General features: G+C 37.7%; 2 protein-coding genes across 3 annotated transcripts in view; one reads left to right on the top strand and one right to left on the bottom strand.

Moving 5' to 3' along the window:
* Positions 1 to 23393, bottom strand: part of Cep85l (centrosomal protein 85 like) — a 116101-nt gene that overhangs the window by 58941 nt on the left and 33767 nt on the right. The window contains exon 3 of the mRNA XM_059272579.1: positions 21518 to 22305. Within this exon, the coding sequence (XP_059128562.1) occupies positions 21518 to 22305 (788 nt within the window). The remainder of the gene's footprint in view (positions 1 to 21517; positions 22306 to 23393) is intronic.
* Positions 6290 to 16267, top strand: Pln (phospholamban). Of its 2 annotated transcripts, none has more exons than XM_059272578.1 (2): positions 6290 to 6445; positions 15743 to 16267. In XM_059272578.1, exon 2 carries the CDS (start codon positions 15849 to 15851, stop codon positions 16005 to 16007), a length of 159 nt encoding a protein of 52 aa, XP_059128561.1. In that variant the 5' UTR covers positions 6290 to 6445; positions 15743 to 15848; the 3' UTR covers positions 16008 to 16267. The 2 variants fall into 2 exon arrangements, with proteins under 2 accessions (XP_059128561.1, XP_059128559.1); XM_059272576.1 differs by having other exon boundaries at positions 6293 to 6445; positions 15483 to 16267.

The raw sequence follows: 23393 nt of genomic DNA on the forward strand, positions 1-23393 counted from the left end.
TGTTCAGCTGTGCTGTGTGAATGGATGGCAGTGGTCAGGTCAGCAAAGACATCAAATGGGTAGGCTATAAGATGTAGTTTCAATCCTGAAGTGACAGGGAATACGAGTTTCTCAGCACGTGAAAGGCAATCACAGTTGCACTTGAGAAAGTAAACTTTGATATGACATGACTTAAGTGAAGGATAAACAGAGAAAGGTCAAAGCAAAAGGCAATCTAGTAGTTCATATACTTCTATTAAAAAAATAAAAAGCTCAGAAACCTGCTGAGGTCATGTGAACATAGATTTGCATGTGATTATCTATCTTAGCAAATGGTGATTCTAACTTAAAAAAAAAAAAAAAAAAAAAAGGATGAGCCTAAAATTTCCTTTTCTTTAACAAATCACTATAAATACAGTGGAAGCAAGGACCAAGCACAGTGAACTTAACATTTGTAAGAATGTGCTACAAGTCACTCAACTGACCTGGAATATTCAAGGTACAACAGCCCCTGGTCTACAGAATGCTGAAGCAAGTTTCTGGAGAGCTCAGGGCTGTTTGCTTTTGTTTTCTTCAGTCTGGGCCATGTGACAAGCTTCCTCCTTATATCGGGACTGGTTCTGTCCTCTTCTGCAGATCTTAGAACCACAAGTCACACTACTTCTTACATGTGCTCTTCTGATGCTTAAGCCTCAACCTTCTCTTCCTCCTGAGTGTTCACTTACTCTGGTGTATTTAACTTCTACATATTCACATGTATTAGTTGTATACTAATAAACATGTTTCTAGAAAACACGAAGTGGGCTACAGTGCTTCTATCATTTAAGATTCATTTAATAAAGTTTACAAATTGGGCCCTGGAAACCTAACTATCTACTTAGCACTAGTGAAAGCATGGTTATTGGAAGAGAATCTACAACCGTCAATTTACTAAACACAATTGATTACCCCAAACAACAATCTACAGACATTTGTCATTACAGTGTGCTTTTCACTCCTCGTCAATGAATCTTCTCTTTGCAACAGACAGTGGCCACTACAGTAAACCACAACCAATCAAAATGCAGAGTAATGGAACCTGTCCTAACAGACAGGTCTACAAAACACTCCCACACCTAATGCTCAGGGAACATTGCGGAAGAGAGGGCAGAAAGGTTGTGAAGCCACAGGATCAGGGAGTTTGCTATGATTGTGTCTCCTGGTAACATCAGAAGCTATAGCTATAAAGTCTCACTAACATGACTGCTCAAACATAATCTAAACAAGGTGGACACCAAACATGCCAAACTGGACAGGGAAAAGTTCACGTGGCCTCAACCCTACACAAAGAACTCCAGGCAACTGAGGAAAGCTGGGAGCGGGAGAGGTGGCCCTCACCAGGAAAGAGCATACCAAAGAGCACACCAGTGCCAAATGGTCAGCCCTGAAAGCACATACAAATAACATTCTATGAACGAAGTATGTTATATTTAGGAATATATATGTATATACAGATACATAGATGCATGCAATAACAATTGAGAAAGGAGGCCACAAATTTGAAGGAGAATGCAGAGGGGTAAAATGAGAGGGTTTATGGGAGAAATGTTGTAATTAGAATGCAGTCTCAAAAATAAAACAAAAATTTATAAATTGGTGTACAACTATACAAACCATTTTCATAAACCATCTAGCCTGTCTTAATGTCATACACTTCTTTATTTATATAATATTTAATAATAAAATAGATAATCTGCCTACAATTGATTGATAGCTGAGAAAAAATAAAATATCCATAAAGCTGTCCTCTGGTATCTGCATACACACACAGGGACGCACATAAATAAATAAATATTTGTAAAGTAAAGGGCAAAAGCAAAGAAATAAAACTAATATACCCAAGTTCCAAGTAAGCATTTCTCTGAGTGAGGAGGTTAGGGAAACAAAGCAAGATGGAAAGGCTGCATATAAGTTACTGTTAACATTAGTGCTTTGGGGTCTTGTGGCAAAGGACTAATCTGTTTACCTGTAAGCTTTTGAGACAGTTTCCTTTTGTAGGCCTGGCTGGCCTCAAACTCAAGATCCTCCTCCCTCAGCCTTCTAAGTGCTGGAATTACAGATAGGCAAACACCATGCTTTTGTTCTAGGTAGGTATTTCACAGACATGCCTTACTAAAATTCACAAAAGTAAAATGTACATTCAAATAAAAGCTAAATTTAAAAACTGTATAAATAAAATGTGTGTAAGAAAGCCAATGTTAAGAGTTTATAAAGTACCAAGAAATATTGCAAATCCACTGAAGAAACAAAATAAAATCTTAATTTAAAAATAAAATATAAATCAGACTTATTTAGTATGGTCTTTCTTCACACTTACCCTCCAAGCATACTTGCCTTTTCAAATAATAACAAAATATATTTTCTTGATTACACTACTATCCTATGTGTCTTAATCATTTACATTCTTTCCCCTAAATGAACATTAAAGAAGATTTAAGAATTGTCCCTAACCGTTCTACCAACTAACTCAAAATCACCTGACAATCTTTCCCAATGCTTATATTATCATAATCTTGTGTTCAACTCTTCCTTCAGTAACTATGTAAGAATCACCACAGGCCAGTTCTCCACCAGATAAGTGCACTACAAAGAATAAGTGGCAGTGGGGCACAGCTGCACACACCTGCAATCCCAGGACTTGGGAGGCTGAGGGAAGAGAATTGTGAGTTTGAGGCTAGCCTGGGATACATGAAAAGACCTCATCCCTAAAACAAAGAAAAAGAAATAAAATGAGTTGCTGACCTGACTCTCACAGAACAGACAGAACTGAAGAGAGGAATGTAAACTGGTTTAGTAAAGGGCAGGGAAAGGTTCACAGCGAGATAAATTGAGGAAGCACTCCATGGGACATTCCTGTGAAAAGTACCCTGGCTTAAAATAGAACGGTAACCTGTCCACAGGGTCACAGGAAGCTGCACAGAGTCAGAGCACAAGACACAGAGGAATGTGATAACACAAGACAAAACAGATATGGTCTGAAAGGCCGAGCTAAAATGTCTGATTTCAGCCTGCTGAAAATCTTACAAAGGCTGTCCCAACCACGGAAACTTCCCATCACAGGAATTCTATTTTAGGTCCCCAGACCCTTTTAGAAAAGTGATGAATCCTAACGCTCTGTTCTCAGAATGTTTTTATAGGCATGAAATAAAATATGTAGACTTCTAACTAATTTCCATAGATAGTCCACACTTCAGTAGTACAACATAATATAGCACCCTGGCACCAGAGAAAAAGCACCAACAGGAAAGCCACATTCACCTTCCTCTTGCCTCAACCCTGAGCAAGTCATGCAACCTAGAGAAGTCCCCCTGATTTTCCCCCCTTACCCCACTAAAACAGATCATATGATCCTCACTGGAGAGGTGGTCCCCCAGCCAAAAGGAAAGGGAACACTGTCACATGCTCTCAGATGCCATGAAATACTGTATTTATCACTCCTTTAATATGACCATAAATAGATCTGCCTAGAGAAGTGACCTAATGCGCCTGGCATGGCAGTGCATACCTGCAGGATCAAGAGACCAGAGCAGAATCTAAACAGTCGTGCCTTGCTAAATGCCCCGTATTTTATGACTATCACACCCCTGTTATCTAATCGTACTTCTCCATCACTACCTACTTTTCTATTGAACCTAACATCAAAAGTGCCAGCTTATCTGTTTCTTTGGGCTGTTTTCTTATAAAGACTCCATGATATGCAATACTTAAATGTGTGTGCTTTTCTCTTGTTAACTTTCCTTTGGTTCTAACAGCCTCAGTCATGAACCTAGTGGTAAGGGAAGAAAAGACGCCTGTTCTCTTACACTTCCAAAGAACAGTTCAGGAAGAGGAAAGGGAGTCCCTTTACAGGGGGAAAATACCTGAAAAGCACTACACTTCTGCTAGGTGATCAAGGTTAACAACCGTGACCACTATGACAGCTTAGAGAACCTTGATAAAGACAACCATGAAACAGCAGCTTACCCTTTGACCTCAATCCCCAACAGGTCCTAACAAGTTACAGTCAAATTACTGTTCCTTAAAAACAATTCTGTGGCATAGTAATATAGGTTCTTCGTCAGTGCATTACATTTTGTAGATTTTTTTTTTTTTTTGGATTTTTATGACAGGGTTTCACGTAGCCCAGGCTGGCCTGGAGCTTACTTTGTAGCTGATGGTGACCTTGAAACTTCCAAGTGCTAGGATACAGGTATATGTATACCTGATACCACCAAGCCTGATACATTAAGTAATATCTATAGGCAGGTCTAATTATGGCGATTTCAAAACAGTGCTAAATAACCATATTTCAAAGTCTCAAATTGCCATAATAGGTTTCTCTTCGTATCTTTAGGGTGTTACTTCCAGATCCTAATTTGAATACCAAAATCTGCAAATGCTCAAGCCCCTTATAAAAATGGCACACTATTTACATACAACATATACATTCTCTTGTATACTGTAAATCATCTCTAAATGACTTATATTAAATGTAACAGAAATTGTATCTAAGTAGTATTAGCTATTCTATTTTCTCTAAGCTTCGTTCTCAAATAAATGTGTGTATCTGACAGACAAAGCAGACTTTGCAAAAACAGTTACAGTCTTGAATAATTCATTATAACTATCTTAAGAACTTATTTGTTGTTGATAAGTGCTATTGTATGAAAGCTAAGTCCAAATTATGGCTTTGCCCTAGAGTATGCCAGTTTCATCAGGAACTATAATTGAACTCATCTTCATCTCAGGTCGCATCTGCTCTTTACCAGCTGGGCTATCTTGGATAAGTTACTATAAGCCACTGAGGCGGCTAAGGTTTCCCATTACTAGCAGTATTTACAAGTGATAACCCAGTATTTTATCACGTAAAGACAGAGAGAAAAGAGTTGTAAAGCATCGAGGAAAGTGTCAAACACTGACACACTGGGCACTACATCCACTGGCAGGGAATTCTTGTAATAACAGTCTGCACTTTACTCTGAAGTGGTAAATACTTGCCTAATAATATTTATAGAAGATCTTTGATAAAATACTTTCCAGTTGGTTTTAGCTAACCTTTTAAGTAACAAGAGATTTGTTCAAGAGAAGGGTTTCATCTTGCTTTGCAAGAAGCCAAGATCATATCCATTTAAGGACACATGAGAGGCTGCAGTCACACATTTTTGTTACCCACAGGAAAGAGGAGCCAGAGTATATTCTGCTATAAGCACTTTAAAAATTACAAATAGGTTCTCCAAAACTAAACAGTCAAGCCTAAAAATCAGGATATGCCAGCGTGCTGATTTACGTACACGTAATGTAAAAGCAATAAAGTATATGAAGAGAAAGCAAGACAACCATGCTCGGCTCTGCAAAAGGACTCAGTTCTATCCAAAGACAATCAAATTACAAGTGTCATTCTACTTTCTAAATTTTTACTTACATTTCAGACAAGAAAATGCTAGATTCATTTTAAAAATTGCTCCAACACTTAAATTTCAGCACTTGAAAACCTGGTCAACAATGCCTCATTGCCATACAACTGACAAGAACCTACAGTCATTTCTTTCTAAAAAGCTACCTTTGGTACTATACCAGCTTATTCAAAATCTATTAGGTTTTTGTGGTAATATAATGTAGCTATGTAAAAAAATCTTAAGTACTTAAATTTATACTTTACTATCTTTCTGGGGACAATACATAACTATGGAAATATGGAATCATTTATTTAAAACATTGTTAAACTCCTAACTGAAGAAAATATAATAAATTAAATACATTTGCCCCTCCTCAACTATAAGAAAAATCTTTTCTTTTTCAAAACCCGAAGAAATTGTTAACCTAGTTTCCTCACCCACATTCCCTCCCCTATACCTAGACAGGTATGAAGCACAAACATAAAAGAGGACAGGAAAGGCATCAGATATCGCCTAAGGATGTTCACTGGAGAAGCTGCAGCCCTAACGCCCCGGCAGCTCCATGAACACTGCTCCTGCTAAGCCCACACCATTTCTCTCCCCGTGCTACTTGCATTCTATTACGTAACAATTATTTCAGTCTTCTAGACCATGTATATAATTATCTCCTAGTCTGAAGATGTATAACTCTTTAAGGAAAGCTATCTACTATAAAATGTACAACCTACTATAACAAAGCTTACTTATTTTATTCTCAGTTATCTGCTACACACATTTTAAGATTAAAACCTAAAAGTGGAGCATAAAGTGTTAATGACCTTTCCAAAGCTAAAGTAAGATAAGTTCTAAGGTTAGGTTGTGATAAGAACATGGCTAACCAATCGTAACATTAGAATTCCTGTGTGACATCATAAGACCTCCCTAGAACACTTTTTCTCCTCCACCTACTTCAACTGTTCCCATAAACCTGGGAACAGAAAACTTCCCAGCTAAGATCACATAAGACTTCACACAACTTAATACTCTGCATTGTGATGATCACAGAAGCCAAGGTAAGACATGATTATCACTGATTTGGGAAACTCCTACTTTCTGTAATTCAAACTTACCAAACTTTTAGAGTCCTATCTTCCAAATTCCAATTCAAAGTTAGATAATAAGAGAACCTGTTATGAATGACAAAATGCTTAATTTCTAAATACATGCTTACCTATTTACTGACAGTAAAAATTAGGCAACTTTAAAAGAGGTTATTTTGGTTTTTCAAATATGAACTTCTTCCAATTTAAAACCCTCTCAATTATAATAGCATATATGGTGGTAGAGATAAGTTAATTTTCATGCAAAAGAAATGGTTTCATTTGTTGTGTATTGTTCTGCTGGGACAGTGCAGGACAGGGCCACTGATGCTGTGGGACACAGTTTATTTATAACTTATCTCTAACTGGGGACACGCACACTGCTAGCATACCTACTCTGATGTTATCATTATAGATCTTAAGGTAACACAGTAAAAGAGTTTTGAGAATAGATAATAGAGCTCCTTTTCAAATGCTTGGAGATTTTAGTCTCTAAAGAGTCCAGTCAACTTCTAAGCACTTCTAGAACTTCCATTTTCATAAACAGAATGGCTTGTTTTAAGTTTCGTACTAGGAAAAAAAAAAAAACAAGCTAGAGATTTTAAAAACATTTATCACAAACAAGATTGTTTAAAGCAACAGAAAACTAATTTAACACTTTAAAAAAGGAAGCTTTTTGGTATCTAAGCATTTCTAAATAGGAGAAAATTCGATAAATGTACAGTCATCTAACAACAGAATATACTTTTGTCAAGTTTTTATTCTCCAGTGTTCCTAAATTTCCTGTTATAAATTACTAAGTAACACAAGAAAAAACAAAATGCCCAGGAATGGATATGCCACAAAAAAATTTATTATTGCCATTTGTTACAAATCTCAACTTACTAAGTAAAATGTTTTCTCATTCTTAAATCTATTAGATCACATAGAAAATTCTATCAAACTTTATTTCACTATTTATATTCGTAACATACTTATATGCTAAAATAAAACTTTCTCAATTCCTGTAATAGCAACTGTTGCTTATGACAAAAACAACTTTGGAATATTCTAGGCAGCATTTTTAACATGTAGAAACTTTTCCAGCATGTGTCTCTAATGCTGAGGAGCCATAAACTGCCTCTTACTCCTTTAGTATTCTTAAAATTACTTTTCCTTTGATAGCATACAAATGACACTTGGTGCCAAGTTTTGATAAGCATATTTCCTCATTTTTTACATTTTTAGTGTGTGTGTGTGTGTGTGTGTGTGTGTGTGTGTGTGTGTGTGTGTGTATGGAAGAGATAGATGGGGGAAGAGCAACCATGGCATGTGTGCGAAGGTCATAGCATAGTTGGTAGGAGTCCGTTCTCCCCTTCCACCATATGGGTTCCAGGAATCGAACTTGCATCATGAGGCCTGGCAGCCAATGCCTTCCTTGTCTTTACCCACCGAGCCATCTCCCTGCCCCCTGTACTTTTAGTCTAAAGAATATCAAATAACATTCTCGAACTTCAATGGTATGTGCAAAAGATTTTCTCAATGGTGAGAGAGGGTGGGTAATGAGTTTTTTTCCCATCAGAATTTCCATACATCATTTTGTTCCAAAAAGTAGACAACTTCTAGAAAAAAAAATACAATTTCTGTTATTAAAGTAGCTTTAGCAAAATAAGAGGATAGCATAATTAATGACTGTGATTAAAATTTTCATAAAATTTTAAAAAAAATAAATTTTTTTTATAAAGCCATAATACCCAATATGTTTGAACTATGTATTTCTACATAGCTTTACGGTGACATTGAAGTATTTTGTTTATCAAGGTATATTCTTTAAAACGAAGAACTAAAAAAGTCAGATAAAATCAAATGGAAGAAATATAAAAGATATACAAAGTATGAAATATAAACTTTTTAACATGGGGAAAGGAGTGAGATCATTTGCTTTTCCAAGAGGAACTGCATCAATGTTATTTCCTAAAGCAAATCAAAATTATTTTAACAGTATTTTGGTAGACATAAAGGAAAAATCACTGCATTTGGGTCATATATTAACAAATGCTGTTTCTTAATGTCACCAATTTATTAAGACATATTATTTGCATTTAAAAGTTCAAGCGATTAAAATCTTAATGTATAAAATATATCAAATAAATTATAAATTACAGTGGTTATGTAATTTAAATTATATATTAAAACATGAAGTGAGAAAGATTAAAGTATAGATCACACTCTACAGACTAGACAGTATAAACTTCCCTACTCTGACGAACAATTTCCTAAGTGCACTTATACACAAATACTTTCTCATCTTAATTCTTGGTGTGTTTGGCTCTGCATCTCTACATCACAATTTAGAAAACAGATTCAAAAAGGTGAGCTGGTCAGGTTCACAGAGCTACATGCAAATAGGCGAAGTTCAGCAGGGAAGGCCATGTGCACATCACATCCTATTCACTGTTACCGTGGTTAAGATAAATCAGTGTACTGACCAAGTTCAGTAAAGAAAGTGCTAAATGCTGTAAACAGTACTTTCTAAAGACAAATGTAAAGGATGCAAACTTCTGTTAACTTCAAAAAAGCGCTCCATTTAAGGTCCATCAAGTGTTGTGTCTCTACTACTCTGTATATTATCCTAGATACCATTTTCAAAGCCAGGCATAAAAAAATTACGGATTTCTTTAGTTATCAAGCAATAAGTTCTAGTCAAAAAAGTTCAAAATAATCACACAGACATTAACATACCACAATCAGTCAAATTAAAATCTTCAATTATTTAGCTTGCTTCATTGATAAAAATATGTCTCCAATCCATTTAGGCTTGTTACCTAAAAATCAGATTAATTTTTCCCCATAACTGTGCACGAAAACTTCAGTAATTTATTCCACTCCCATAGTCAATCCCTACATTTCATCAATTTCATTTCTTACTCACCCACTCTCCCATTTAAAAACTACTCAAGGTCATTGTTTTCAAGGTTCATGAACAAAAGAATCTTGCTTTGTTATTTACATTAAGAAAATAATTTTCATCTAATACGTAAATTCACACATTGACCATATCAAGAAAAGCAAAAATTTAGAACTGGGAATCAAGAACATAACTCTTCTAAGCTCCAGCAGCATGAAGTGGTAAGACTCAGTCTCTTCAGATATTTCCAAAAAGGTGCATCAGTACCCTCACCTGACACAATTCTGAAGCAAGCATTACCAAATAAACACATGAAAATAAAGCCTGAGTGTGTATGCGCCTCCCTCCCCTCAACAGAGTCACGGTCAACTGAGGACCTCTAGTGCTTTATAGCATGTACTTCTCCAGGGCTTTCAAAAAGAGCAGGGATATATTTGCTAAGTGCTATTCAATTTTCCTTAGTACATCCATAATACTCTCTCCCTACATTCTCTTTTTAAAGAATACAGAATCTGAAACCTTACTATAATCTTAAAAACACGTTCATGGTGGCACACACTGGTAAATCCCAGGTTGAAGCAGGACTGTAGAATTCAAGACTAACCAGTGCAACACAGTTTAAGACGAGCGTGGACTATACAGTCCAAAAACAGGATTGTGTTAATACAAACAAACACATGTAGTTTTCAACATCAACAAAAATAAACCTACAGACAAAACAGCCATAGCCATGAGCCAATTTCAGAGGGAAGATCTCCATCCAGTTGTTGAATGACTCCTCTTCAAGACAGAAATGTAAACAGGATATTTCTTTATTGGGCCAATTTGGTAATCAAAGACCATTTTATTATGACCAATTTTTATCACAATCAGGTAGAAGCAGCTGAAGGACTCTTTGAAGCTTCAGTCTGCACGGCAAAGCTGGGGTGCTGCTGCCACAGAGGAACTGGGAATAGAACTTACCAGTTTACAATTTGGTAAGCTTAAACTTTTATCTCAGTGAACTTTCATAAACTAACAGGTTGATTTTATAAATCAACTGTCCGAATTTAGTTTAACAAAAATCAAAAAAACAAACAGGGAAGAAAGCAACTTCTAGCTTCTTGGTAAAAATGGTAATGAGTACCTGGAAGAAAAACACAGAAAACAAAAACCTCCAAATCTTAATAAATTATAAAGACAAATCATACAGAATTCTAATCGTCTAAGTTAATCAAATGGGAAAAATACTAAATGTGTCTGCCAGACGGTGGCCCTAGGTATTTAGTATTTGAATTTTCAAGCATAATGTAGCCAGTTTCCTTAAAGGCATAATAAACAAGTAGACAAAAACAAGAGGGCAGCCAAAGCCTCCAATTCAAAACTAACTAACGTGAGGAATCTCAAGAATGTGACTTTGGCAGAAGCAAGCCCCCTATAAGGCAATGGAAGTGTTTACAGTGGGGATTCCTACTCATCGCACACAAAGATGTTAATGTGTCAGTTACCTGTACATCAGAAGACAGGCCACCCAAAGTTTTCCAAGTCTACTGAGGTTTCTTTTTCACAAGAATACATCTAACACACTGTTGAAGTCGAATTCATGCAAAGTTAAGGATTCCTGCAGGAGCTGATATGTATGACTTCTACTCAATAGGTTCCTAAAAAAGTATATGATACTTTTTTGTTTGTGTTTGTGTTTGTTTTTGTTTTTTTGAGATAGGATCTTATTGTGTAGCACTGGTTGGCCTGGAACTTGCTATGTAGACCAGGCTGGCCTCAAACTCACAGAGCTCCCGCCTGCCTCTGCCTCTGCCTCTCCCTCTGGAGTCCTAGGATTGGAGCATGCACTACCACACCTGGCACTATGACACTTGAAGGGTTATGGATGCCTACAGTGTTCCTCTTTTCTCCTTCTATTAAAAAATAATAGTAAAACACTCTTTGGAACTTAATTTCTTAGGTTCCAATTTTAACTTCTTTAAAAAGAGAGAGAGAGGTCATACAGCTCCAACTAAGAAAAGTAAAGAATCGGTGATAGCATTCAGTCCTTCCAAAAATGAGAGCAGACCCCACATACATACAACACAACACTGGGTACTTTTCTGCTCCTTCCATACAGCTCAAAGACATGATCTGGTATTTCCCACAACCAAACACACATCTTTCCTATTTCCAGTACTCTAGTACTAAAGTCAGGATGATTAAATTTTAAATTAGTCTGGAAGTGAATAGGCTCCTTGTTCCTAGTAGACACCCAACAAACATGTATGGTCTTCCTTTTAAAAAAGGATGTGGGAGGCTAACTTGATATCCTAACACAATCTATTTCTGAGTATCCTAAAAGATGCTCTAAAAGGATCAGCTAACAAACTATTTTTCCAATTGTCCATCAAATATTAGTATATTAAAGTGCTACTATAAGAGACTATGGCATTTCCACTTACAAAGCAGTCATCAGTGCAGAACAGAAAAGACCACCTGACCCCCATGTTACAAACACCAGGCCGAGCTCCAGTTGTCCAGTCGAAGAGAGAGAAGATAGAGGGAGTCTATGAGCAAGTGCATCAGGATCATGATGGGGAAAACCACAGAGTCAACCAACCCAAACTAGTGGGAACTCATGAAATTTAGACCAACAGCTGTGGAGCCTGCATGGGACTGGACTAGGCCCTCTGCAGAGTGAGATAGTTGTGTAGCTTGATCTGCTGAAGTGGCCCCCTGGTGGTAGGATCAGAATCCATCCCTGGTGCATGAGCAGGTCTTTTGGAACCCACTTCTATGATGGGACACCTCCCACAGCCTTGAGGCAGGGGGAGGGGCTTGGACCTGCCTCTACAAAATAAATGTACCTACCCATGGGAGGCCTTGCCTTCTTTCTTGTAGGAGGGAATGGGGGAGTGGGTTGGGAGGGGGAGGCTGGAGGGACAGGAGGAAGGAAGAGGGAGATCTTTGGTATGTAAAATGAATTTTAAAAAATTTCTTCATTTAAAAAAAAAAAAACTGTAACATCTGTAGTAGGTACACATAGCTCCAAAGTTAGGTCTGCACTGTTCTTAACTCTCAGCTTTCCAATTCTCAACATATGAGAAGAAGCCTCATTATGAAGGAATGTAGCTTAATCATTACCCTACAGATTTTAGAAACCCAGCAAAATACCAATTATAGCACTATAAAATAAACTAAGAAAAAAACTTACATGTATAGCATGGACACTTCCTCATATAAGGAAGATATGCTTTCAGTTTTAGTCAAGATTATACATTTGCTACAAATCACTTTATAATTATGACAAGTTTCTAAGCTTTCCAAGAAGCATGTTAGTTTTGGGTCTGATCACTATGTGTCCTTTATATCCAATTCTCTCATTTATTGAACAAAACTTTCAATATAAAGGGTTGTGAGATGATGCTCTAAGTGTGTCACTCATGTTTTATTTGATTATAGATTTATTTTTTATTTGTGTGTACATGTGTGTCTGTGTGAAAGTCTGCCACATGTGTGAAGGTACCCGAGGAAGCCAGAGAGGATGCTTTAGTCCCTGGAACTTGAACTGCAGGTGGTTGAGAGTAGCCTAGCCTGAGGGCTGGGGGCAAACCCACATCCTGTGGAAGGGCAGTCAGTGCTCTCACCACTGAGCCATCTCTCCAGCCCTGAAAGCACATTTTCAGGAGTTAATAGCACATCTCTCTGTATCTCACAAATACCAAATTCCCACTTGTACAAAGTCTAACTCAGTTTAATGATGAGTTAAACAGGAGACCATCAATTTTGGAAACTCCTCCTCTAAGCCATATTTTCTTCATCTATGAATAGAAGAGACTTAAGAAAAATATTAGTGCTGATGAGTTTAGTATCAAATCCTATGAATCAAGGTGGTTAATATGGTAATTACAGTGCTGCATTTTTTTTAACTATTTTCTAAAAATTTTAGTCACAAAAGTCTCGAATTCAACTTTATGGACTGAATTAAATTATGCTAATTTTATGCACAGAGATACAGAATGAACATACACTTCCTTCACTCATATCCTGAAGCTCACGTTGGGGACACTGATGCACAGACTGAAATGAGCACAGCCAGACAGACATCCTGATTGAGCGACACCACATACTGTTAAAACTCAGCAAAGGTGACAGTTCTATTGACAGGCTGAGAAGGTCTAATGAGAAGTATTTAAACTGGGCTTTAAGGATTAATTTCGTCCAGCTGAGAATCAAAAGGTAAAGGGGTAGATGTGGCATTCCAAGTAGAGGCAGAACAGCACATCAAAAGGCACAATCATAAGAGAGAATACAGTGTTTACAGAAATGGGACATTTCACGGGCCTCAATTACCAAATGTCAGGCAGGCAGAGAATGGCCCCTGTACATGCTTTATGATGAACTTCTGGAAAGTTCATTCCTTTTTCCTGTGTGTGTGTGTGTGTGTGTGTGTGTGTGTGTGTATGCATGTGCCTGCATGTGTGTGTATACATGCATGTGTGTGCTGTGACAGTTTCACTTTGTACCTAGGCTGCCCTCAAATTTACAATCCTGTCATGGCTTCACACATGCTGGAATTACAGGTATGAACCACATCTTTTAATAGCCACTGAAATATTAAAAAAATATATATAGGCTCAAAGAGGAATTATCAATACTAATTCTTATTTCTCTCAAAACTATACTTCATTATATATCTTCCTATAAAAGGACTTGTCAAATACATAAATTCTCCAACACTAGAAATTCCCTTGACCAATAATAAACTAAGAGAAGCACATACTACTTAAAGGATGCATTTTCTTAAAAAATTACTTTATTCCTGTAGCATTTTATCTGGAGATTAAAGTAATTAAATACACCAAGTTTGAGTTCCCATCTTTTAAATGTGAAATTCTATAAATTCATCCACCTGCTAGACAATAGAGACCACATGCTAGACAAACATGAGCTGCTACTAACTCCTGAGAACAGACTTAGACGTAAATTGACTCTGTGTGGCTCCTCACACACACGAAGGACAGAGACACACACTAAATGAAAATCCAGTCTGTTACACAATTCAAATCCTAACAGAGCCGAGTTGAAGAACTGAGACTACAGCATCTGACTGGCTTATAGCACACAGCTTCTCTATAAAATAAATAAACACCAGGTTCTAACAGGGTCTGCCTGATGCAGATGCTCCCCTTTCCCAATCTCCTCACTCCTCTCCTCAACACTTGTCTCACGTGTAGGGTCAACAGGCTGAGGTTATTCACAAGGAATGTAGAGCGCCTAGGGAGGAAATCCAAGCCCACAGCTAGAGTCTAGAGTAACATCCTGCTGACAAGGATGCATCCACAAATTAGACACAGTTGTCTCTAGACAGTAAATGATCACATTTTATTTCTTTCTATTCTTGTTTTAAAACTGACACAAAAGTGTTCTGATAAAAAACGAAGTATCAATATGCAAAGGCAGAAAGGTGGCCTCCAGTTTGAGGCCAGACTGGTTATGTAGTAAAATCTGGGCCGATCAGGATTGCATAGCAACACTTTGTCTCCAAACAATAAATAAATAAAATTTTAGTGATAGAACAATAATAATGTCAAAGTTTAAGTAGCCGCTGCCTTCAGACAGTTCACTTTGTTTTAAACCTGTATCTAATTTCCTATTAGTAAGATTTATTTTGTTGTGTTTATTAATTATCCAAGCTTTAGCCCATACATACTCAGCAATGGTTTAGAAACCTTGAAAGGAGGCCAGACACAAACCCACTCCTGGTAAGCTCCAAGAGTAGCTGAAACTGGAACTGTCCATGGTAGTTTGTACAATAATCATTACTGTGCCTTCCAAGCTTGGCAGTCTTTAGTACTCAATAACACGGTGTTAAAGTGTTTAAAATAATATTTGACAGGGGGCTGGATCTGAGAAGAGACAGGAAGAGGATGTGAGTATGACCAAAATACACTATGATTCTACAGAGGTGTAAATCATAAAGGAGAATGACAAACAGCTGGAATCTGTTTTTTATTTCATATTCAACTTCTCAGTGAACTGTTTTACTTTGGACTAAAACTAAGATCCAAGATATAATATACTATATGCATCTCTGTTTTATGATATTAGTCCTGAAACACTTATAATAATAAATGTTCACATCAATTGTGTTTACAGAGAAACAGATTTAAAGAAACTACAACATTCCCCAAACCAAGCAATACCTGCCAAAAACTACAGTTCCTACAGCTCAAACAAGACAAATGAGACTGTGCAGTAACATATGAGATACAGAAGCAGAAGACCATGGAGACAGGAGACAGTTGATGTTATAAAGCACAGAGATAAGGAAGATGAATTAAGGCAAACTTGTGCATACCTATCCAGAGAACGTGTTTGGGTATGAGCCTAATCCATTTACTGTTTTTACATTCCAGGCCTCTTAAAGGAAGACAGCTCACACTTGCCTGCCTGCTACCATCTTTTTATCTCCCTCTTGACCACTCAAAACTTCAATCTTCCTGCTAGTGCCTCCCTGACACCATGGAAAAAGTCCAGTACCTCACTCGCTCTGCTATCAGGAGAGCATCAACTATTGAAATGCCTCAGCAAGCACGGCAAAATCTCCAGAATTTATTTATCAATTTCTGTCTCATCTTGATCTGTCTCCTGCTGATCTGCATCATTGTGATGCTTCTGTGAAGTGCTGCTGCCACCTCCACATCTGTAACATGCCAGCTCAGCTTCAAACCCCGCACTCCATCAAGAGGAGAAACAATACAGCCTACTCCCTGCCCAGAATGTCTTTGTGAAGGTCAAGATTAAGAGTGAAACAAATTGTTAGCCAATGTATTCATCTATTGGATCTTGTAAACAAACTTTACAATGACTAAGTGTGCATAATGTAGCTGCCAATTTCCTCAAAATGGCTCATAAATTTCTTTCCTAATTACTTCTGACAATGAAGTATGAGTTTTAATTTTGAAACAGCACTGCGAAAAAGTTCACTTTCTACATCCAACACTAGCTTTACTGCTAAGAAGTTCACTTTATAGCTTCAGTTTGAGGGATAAATGAAATTTATACTGCATTACCAACACTTTTTTTTAAAACAGGAACTAAGTATTCTTCAGGTCTCCACAAAGTAGAAAAACAATAATTTAAGTGAAGTGTTCTTATTCAAAAGAGCTCACTGAGTCCTCACATGTATGACTATCATTATTATTACTATATTATACAGAAGTCTTAGTAGTTAATCTGTCAGAATAAATACCTTGAAATAAAGATTGTGCCTTTTATCTATACACTAATATTTTAAGCTTATAAGAATCAAATAGGGAAAAGATCATATTATCATATAAATAAAATTCCTTATCACTAATTTTTCTCAAGGATTATGGAATTCAAGTATATTTAAGTTAACCACATATCTGCTCTCTCCAGGGCTTGGTGATCAACAAGCAAGAATACCTTACTGTGTGGCTGTGATAATTACTAATAAAGCAGAATCTCACCTGAATTTGACATTGACATGGATATCCTTGTTTTAGAGGGTTTCTCCTATTCCAATCAGATTTCCAATAAGGTATTATTTCAAGCATTATAAAATTTTAAATTCTGAATTCTTTCTCTCCAAATAATAATTCTTCCATTATACTTAAGTGTGAGCCTTTATTCTTCATATTATCTGTAATAAGATTCAGCTGTCTTCCTCTAATGCCCAGAGAATAAACATTTACTTTACTAAGTTTAGTAGAGCTAGCAACAGTATTTTATAATTCTTACTGAATATGTTTTCAATCTCCCTTTCTAAATTTTTAAATATCTTTCAATAACTACTAAAAAAATAGGAGCAGAAAATTATGTTGGAAAATATATTAACCAAAACTTAGTAACTTAAATTGGCTAAAATAAAGAACAGTTTAGACCTCTACTTTGTAATCCCCTAATTTTAAATCCAGTTCAAGATATGCTACTAATGCAGCAATTACTAAGGAAGAGAATGTGTAGACACACTTCCCACAAAGATTACAAGGATATAAAGCATCAATATTCACATTGGTTTCTAACATGAGTATTCTTTTTTTTTTTTCCCCCCGGTTTTTCGAGGCAGGGTTTCTCTGTGTAGTTTTGCGCCTTTCCTGGAACTCACTTGGTAGCCCAGGCTGGCCTCGAACTCACAGAGATCCGCCTGGCTCTGCCTCCCGAGTGCTGGGATTAAAGGCGTGCGCCACCACCGACCGGCTCTAACATGAGTATTCTTAACGGAGATGCTGAGTGAAACTGTCTGAATTCCTGGTAGAAAAAGAGATGTTTGGGTTCAGGAGTTATCTAAAGAGCAGTCAAAAGGAGTCCATGTGAACAGGGTTCTCTTCAGCGAGGGCTGGAGATTCCCATCACCACCAGAAAAAATATATAAAGCATGGATGACAATCATCTAAATCAGTGGTTCTCAACCTTCCTAATAATTTGACCCTTTAATACAGTTCCTCATATTGTGGTGACACCCAACCCTAAAATTATTTTCATTGCTACTTCATAACTAATTTTGCTACTGGAGATAGAGGTTTGTCAGGGGTCACAACCTATAGGTTGAGAACCACTAATAATGGTCTGAGTAATTATCTATGCAAAAGTACATAAGTTCTACAGTTGGCTGTACTGATAGAAAAAATGAAACCGCAGTTGAAAAGTCCTGTGTCCTTCATTATATTACTCACTACTCCATCAATTTCAGGACTAATCATCAACTTACAGGGTTTCTCCTCACTCTGTCACATGAGGATTCCAGAATAGTGTAGCTCATTAAAGTGAGGAGAAAGCCCATTCTATAACTGGGAGCTTATTCTGTCTAATCATGATATATAGAATAAGTTGTAAGGAATAAAACTTTGAAGACAATGAACATTCAAATACTTCATATAATGAAGTAAATTATCTTAATTTACAGGATACTAAAAGTAAACTAATTTTTAAACATCTAATATTATCTTTTACATTTTTAGTGGTAAAAATTTTAATCTATAAAATGCAATATTTTGCAATCAGAACCACCTATATTCAAATGAATATTTGACTTTGGTGAAATTGCTATACATTATATGCTACTGGCTATAAAATGTTCTAATTATAAAGAGTTTTGTATTGCAAAGGTCCAAGAGAGGTACTTTTCTCAAATAAAGTAAAAATCAAGATTTTCTAATACAAACACAAGAGGGGGACCTCCATAAAATAATGAATTTTCTAACAATTGTTTAGCCTTATTTTTGAGTAAGGCTTGGTTATATGCTAATATAACCAAGTGTGGGTTATATGCTAATACTCATTTTAATGTCTTGAAACTACATGCTAGATGCAGAGATCCACAGTCAAGCACCAGGCCAAGCTCCGGGAGTCCAATCGAAGAGAGAAAAGAGGGATGATATGAGCAAGGGGGGGTCAAGATCATGATGGGGAAATCTACAGAGACAGATGAACCAAGCTCATGGGAGCTCACGATCTCTAGACCTACAGCTGTGGAATCTGCATGAGACTGGACTAGGCCTTCTGCACATGGGACAGCTGTGTAGCTTGATCTGTTTGAGAGGCCCCTGGCAGTGGGATCAGGATCTATCCCTGGTGCATGACCTGGCTTTCTGGAGCCAATTACCTATGGTGGGATGCCTTGCTCAGCCTTAATGCAGGGGGAAGGGCTTGAACCTGCCTCAACTGAGTGTACCAGGCTTTGCTAACTCCCCATGGGAGGCCTTACCCTTTTTGAAGAGGAGATTGGGGGGGGGGGGGGGACTGAGAGGGAGCGGGAGGAGGGATGAGAGGGAAAATCTGTAGTTGGTATGTAAAATGAATAAAAAAAATTCTTAAATAAATAAAAAAAGAAACTACATGCTAAATTATATAGATAAAATACACATATAGACAAATCAATTTTTAAAACATGTAAATAAAATACTAGGTGCTTTTCAAGCTACCTCTTGTGTCACAAAATGTAATGACATTACATTGTGTCATAATCTCATCTCTCAGTATGTAGATTATCTCAGTCAAAAAGTCAGACACAACAACATGCAAAAATAGTGAAAATAAGAAAAATTACAAAGAACATAATAAAATTCTTCCAAACTAGAAGCCAGGCTTTTTCATTCGCAACTCACTTTGAAGAAATTCTTTTATGTTACTTAATCAAAATCTTCATTTAAGTAACAGAAAAGCCTCCACTAACATGTTAAAAATATTAGTTGCCAATACCTTGACTGATCAAACCACTTTATGATTCATATAGGCACAAAATTTCATCTTCCTTTTTAAATAACTATAGCCAAGGGAACATGAAAATTGTAATGTTAGCCATAGAATTCACTACTTAATCACCATGGGGCAGATCCACTGTGAACTTAAGAGAACCTAATGGTTAATGCACGTAGAGGTCCACATTCTCCACATCCCACTTTGAAAACAACAGATACAAAGGGCACATGTAAATTAAGCATTCTTCCTGGATCAAAGTCAAGAATTTGTCACAACCCTACAGAGTCAGTTTGGGGTATCATGGGTGGGGTATCAAAACACAGAGGAAAGAGCCAAGACCAGTGCTGAACAGTGTGCACAGAGTCCTATATCCTAAACCAATGAAGGCAGATGGTTTTTCTTTAACTACAGAGGAAAATTCTTCAGAATTACACTACCTATCCTCTCTGGATGGTTTAGCATAGTGGTTTTCAACCTTCCTAATGCTGTGACCTTTTAATACAGTTCCTTATGTTGTAGTGACACCCAACCACAAAATTACTTTCATTGCTACTTCCTAATTGTTATTTTGCTACTGTTATGAATTATAATGTAAATATCTGTGTTTTCTGATGGTCTTATGCTATCCCTGTGACAGGGTTGTTCAAACCTCCAAAGAGGTCACGACCCACAAGTTGAGAACCACTTCTCTAAAGCATATAGGAATGTCTCTCATCAATTGTGCTCTCCCTCTACTATGTTCTAGAAAGATTCAAAACTGAGTTTTTTCTCCACAGTGTACATCATATCAATCCCTTTTCCAAATCAAGAAATTTACCCATTAGCATGTTATTCCACATACTCAATGGGTATTAATACACTATGTTTCTCTCTATGCTGTATTATCATAAAGTGGTTCCTTTAAACTGATTCAATGATGGTTGATTCACTTAACAATTGAAGCTGACTTAGAGGTTAAATTCAAAGAAACCATTACCAAATGGTACAAATCACTGGGCTCCATCTTCTCAGTTTATAGAACAAGAAACTAAGGCCCAAAGAAATGAAGTGACAGGTCACAGACACTGGGTTCTCAGCACCTAAGACGAAGTCCCACCACAGAAGTGGGTGAATGGCCATGTTTACTGACATTCAGAGCAGCTAGAAATGAACCCAGCCTAGAAGTCCATCACTATATGAATGGGTGAGAAAATGTGTTACAGGTACACAATGCAATTTTACTTGGACATGAAGGAAAATGAAAACATGGCATCTGCATAAAATGAATGGGACTTGAAATTACTCTATGAAGCGAAGTTCCCCAGACCCAGAAAGACAGATACCATGTGCTCTCTCTCATATTGTAAGCTAGAATTTAATTTTATATATGTGAGGGCAACAATTACCAACTAGAAAGGGCTAAGATGGAGGAAGAATAAAAAAGAGAGCAGAAAATATACATGACATAAGAGCAAGAAGGCTCTGTGGGACGAGGAAGGGAACCAACAGGAGGGAACTGGACTGGGGTGGGGAGAGCAGAAGATGAAGAAAAACAGTAAGAAAAACCCATAATAAAATCAACATTTTGTGTGCATGTTAAAAGTTATTAAAAAAAAAAGAAAAAAATTAGGTCCTAAATGTGATATGATCAGGAAGAACATCCAAGACCTTTTTTTCCAAATCAATTTTCTTTCTCTTATACCATGTCAGCTTCTGTTTTTGTTTCACATTTCTTTGGATTGAACATGTTTTCTTTTTATGCCTACTTAACAAACAAAAAAGTAAAGGTCAAGTTAAGCACAATGTTTAAGGGTCTCATGTTAACTTATCTCAAATGACTTTGTTTTTCTAATCAACACAGCATGTCAAATTTATAGCACTTACATTTATTAACTTGTGAGAGCCCTTGTGGTGTAGGCAGTCATATACTTACTGCAATAAACAAAATGTCCACTGGAGGGAAGCAAACACTAGGTTTTGAGCCTCACCTGCATTGGCGTTTCACTTCCTTGTTGAAACTCTTCAATTTGCGGCTGTTGCCAAGGAGCTAAACTGTAAGAATCCTCTGTAGTTCTGCCTTCCAACGGGTTTGTCCGTAGCTGCTCTGTAAGCCACATCTGCGTCCTCACAGAAGGCTGAATGGGGACTCCACCTACTGCCTGCTGGCCAAGCATTAAATACTTTGGAGACTCAAAAGCCTCTGAGCCTGTCACAATGGGCTTGCTCTCAGGTAAGGCACTGTACGTCATGTCTAAGGTCTGTCTCCTGAGAGCAGAGGCAGCAGCTCTGACGTCCTCTTTGTTGTAGCTCTCAAATTTATACTTGCAGTCCAGGGTTGACGAGCGCTTTTTACTTATTTCCTTGTCATCGAGCTTAAGCATCTCCATACTGTCATGTAAGCAACTAGGCCCAAAGGTCCTTAAGTGGGATGGGAAAGCCCTGCCCTTCCCCGCCTTTTCCAAATCACTCCTCAACTCTTCTGTGCATACAATGCCACTCTGGTTGCAGTTCTCCTGGGCAGGAAGTTTGGACAAGGATGACCATTTCCGCAGGGGCCGGAAGTCTTTCATGTCTAGTGAGGAGTCCTGCTCCCCTCTCCTGTGGTCTCCCAATGTCTGCAGGAGGCTTGCACTCCATTTAGAGCCCTCTGATGCCAGAGAGTCCCTGTGTTTGGAAATTGAAGTACTGGAGTTGGATGGCATCACATGGGCAGTGGGAAGAGTGACCAATGACCGACTAGGGTTAAAAGACAGTGTGCCACTTGAAGTTGAGTGATCTGGAAGGAGAAAAGGTCGCCAAGTCAGTTTCAATTAACAGGTTAAAAATGTAAAACGCAAACTGCCCAAGTAAAAATCTGAATGCGGCTTCCCAGTATTTATTTCTGAGTTTCTTCCTCAAAATGAGGAAATTGTTAGTACTATGATCCCTCTACAGTTATCAGAAAGAATTCACCATACTTTCAAACATAATCCCCACACCCATTTCTCTCCTCTGTTCCCCATCCGCTCCCAGTGATCCCCTCCACAGTCATCTTCTACTGCTGTGCCTATGTTTGTTTGTTCTTGATAAGCAAGTGAGTTTCCTTAGGGTTGCTATAGGGACCCAGGAGAGGGATAATTTACAGAGCATACACACTCCTCATCAGTGCTACCCATTGAAGAAAATGCCTCTCCCTCCCTTAATGGACCACTAACTGGCCATAGATCCTCAGGGAGCAGTGGAGTCTCATGAGACCTAGTCCCTTAGCTACCATTATCTGCCTATAAAGACAGGGCATGGGATATTCATGGGTCCTTCTTCTTCTTCTTCTTCCTAGCCCCACCCATGACAGAGTGTTGACAGGCCCGATCTTGTATAGGTCTTGTACTAGGAATCATAACTGCTATGAGATCAAGAGTGCAATGGTACTGTCATTCTGAGGAGTGTTCCAATGCATTCCACTCCTTCCTCTCTCTGGCTCTTACGTTTTTTTCCCCCTTCTTCTGCAGTATTTCCTGAGCCTTGAAGTGGGTGATATATAACTCCCATGTATGGCTGAGCTTTCAGCAACCAGTCCCTTATTCTCAGCATTTTGACCAGTTCTAAGTCTCTGCAGCTATTGCTAACCACTGCAAAAAAAAAAGGGGGGGGAGTGTCTCTGACGAAAGCCGACAGTAGCACTTAACCAAGGGTACAAACACAATATTTAGACAGCAGTTTGATGGACACATCATGTCCAGTTAGCAGGAAAATAGCAGTAACTTCCCCTCTAGGGCCTATGACATCCCTAGCCAAAGGCATTTGACCAAGTTGGTAGTAGTAAATGTAGATTCCCTCCCATTGGGCAGCTCTAAAATCTGTTCAGAGAGCAGATGGTTCCCCTCT

Source organism: Peromyscus eremicus, chromosome 8b (genome assembly GCF_949786415.1).
Source record: "Peromyscus eremicus chromosome 8b, PerEre_H2_v1, whole genome shotgun sequence".
NCBI classification, from domain to species: Eukaryota; Metazoa; Chordata; class Mammalia; order Rodentia; family Cricetidae; genus Peromyscus; species Peromyscus eremicus.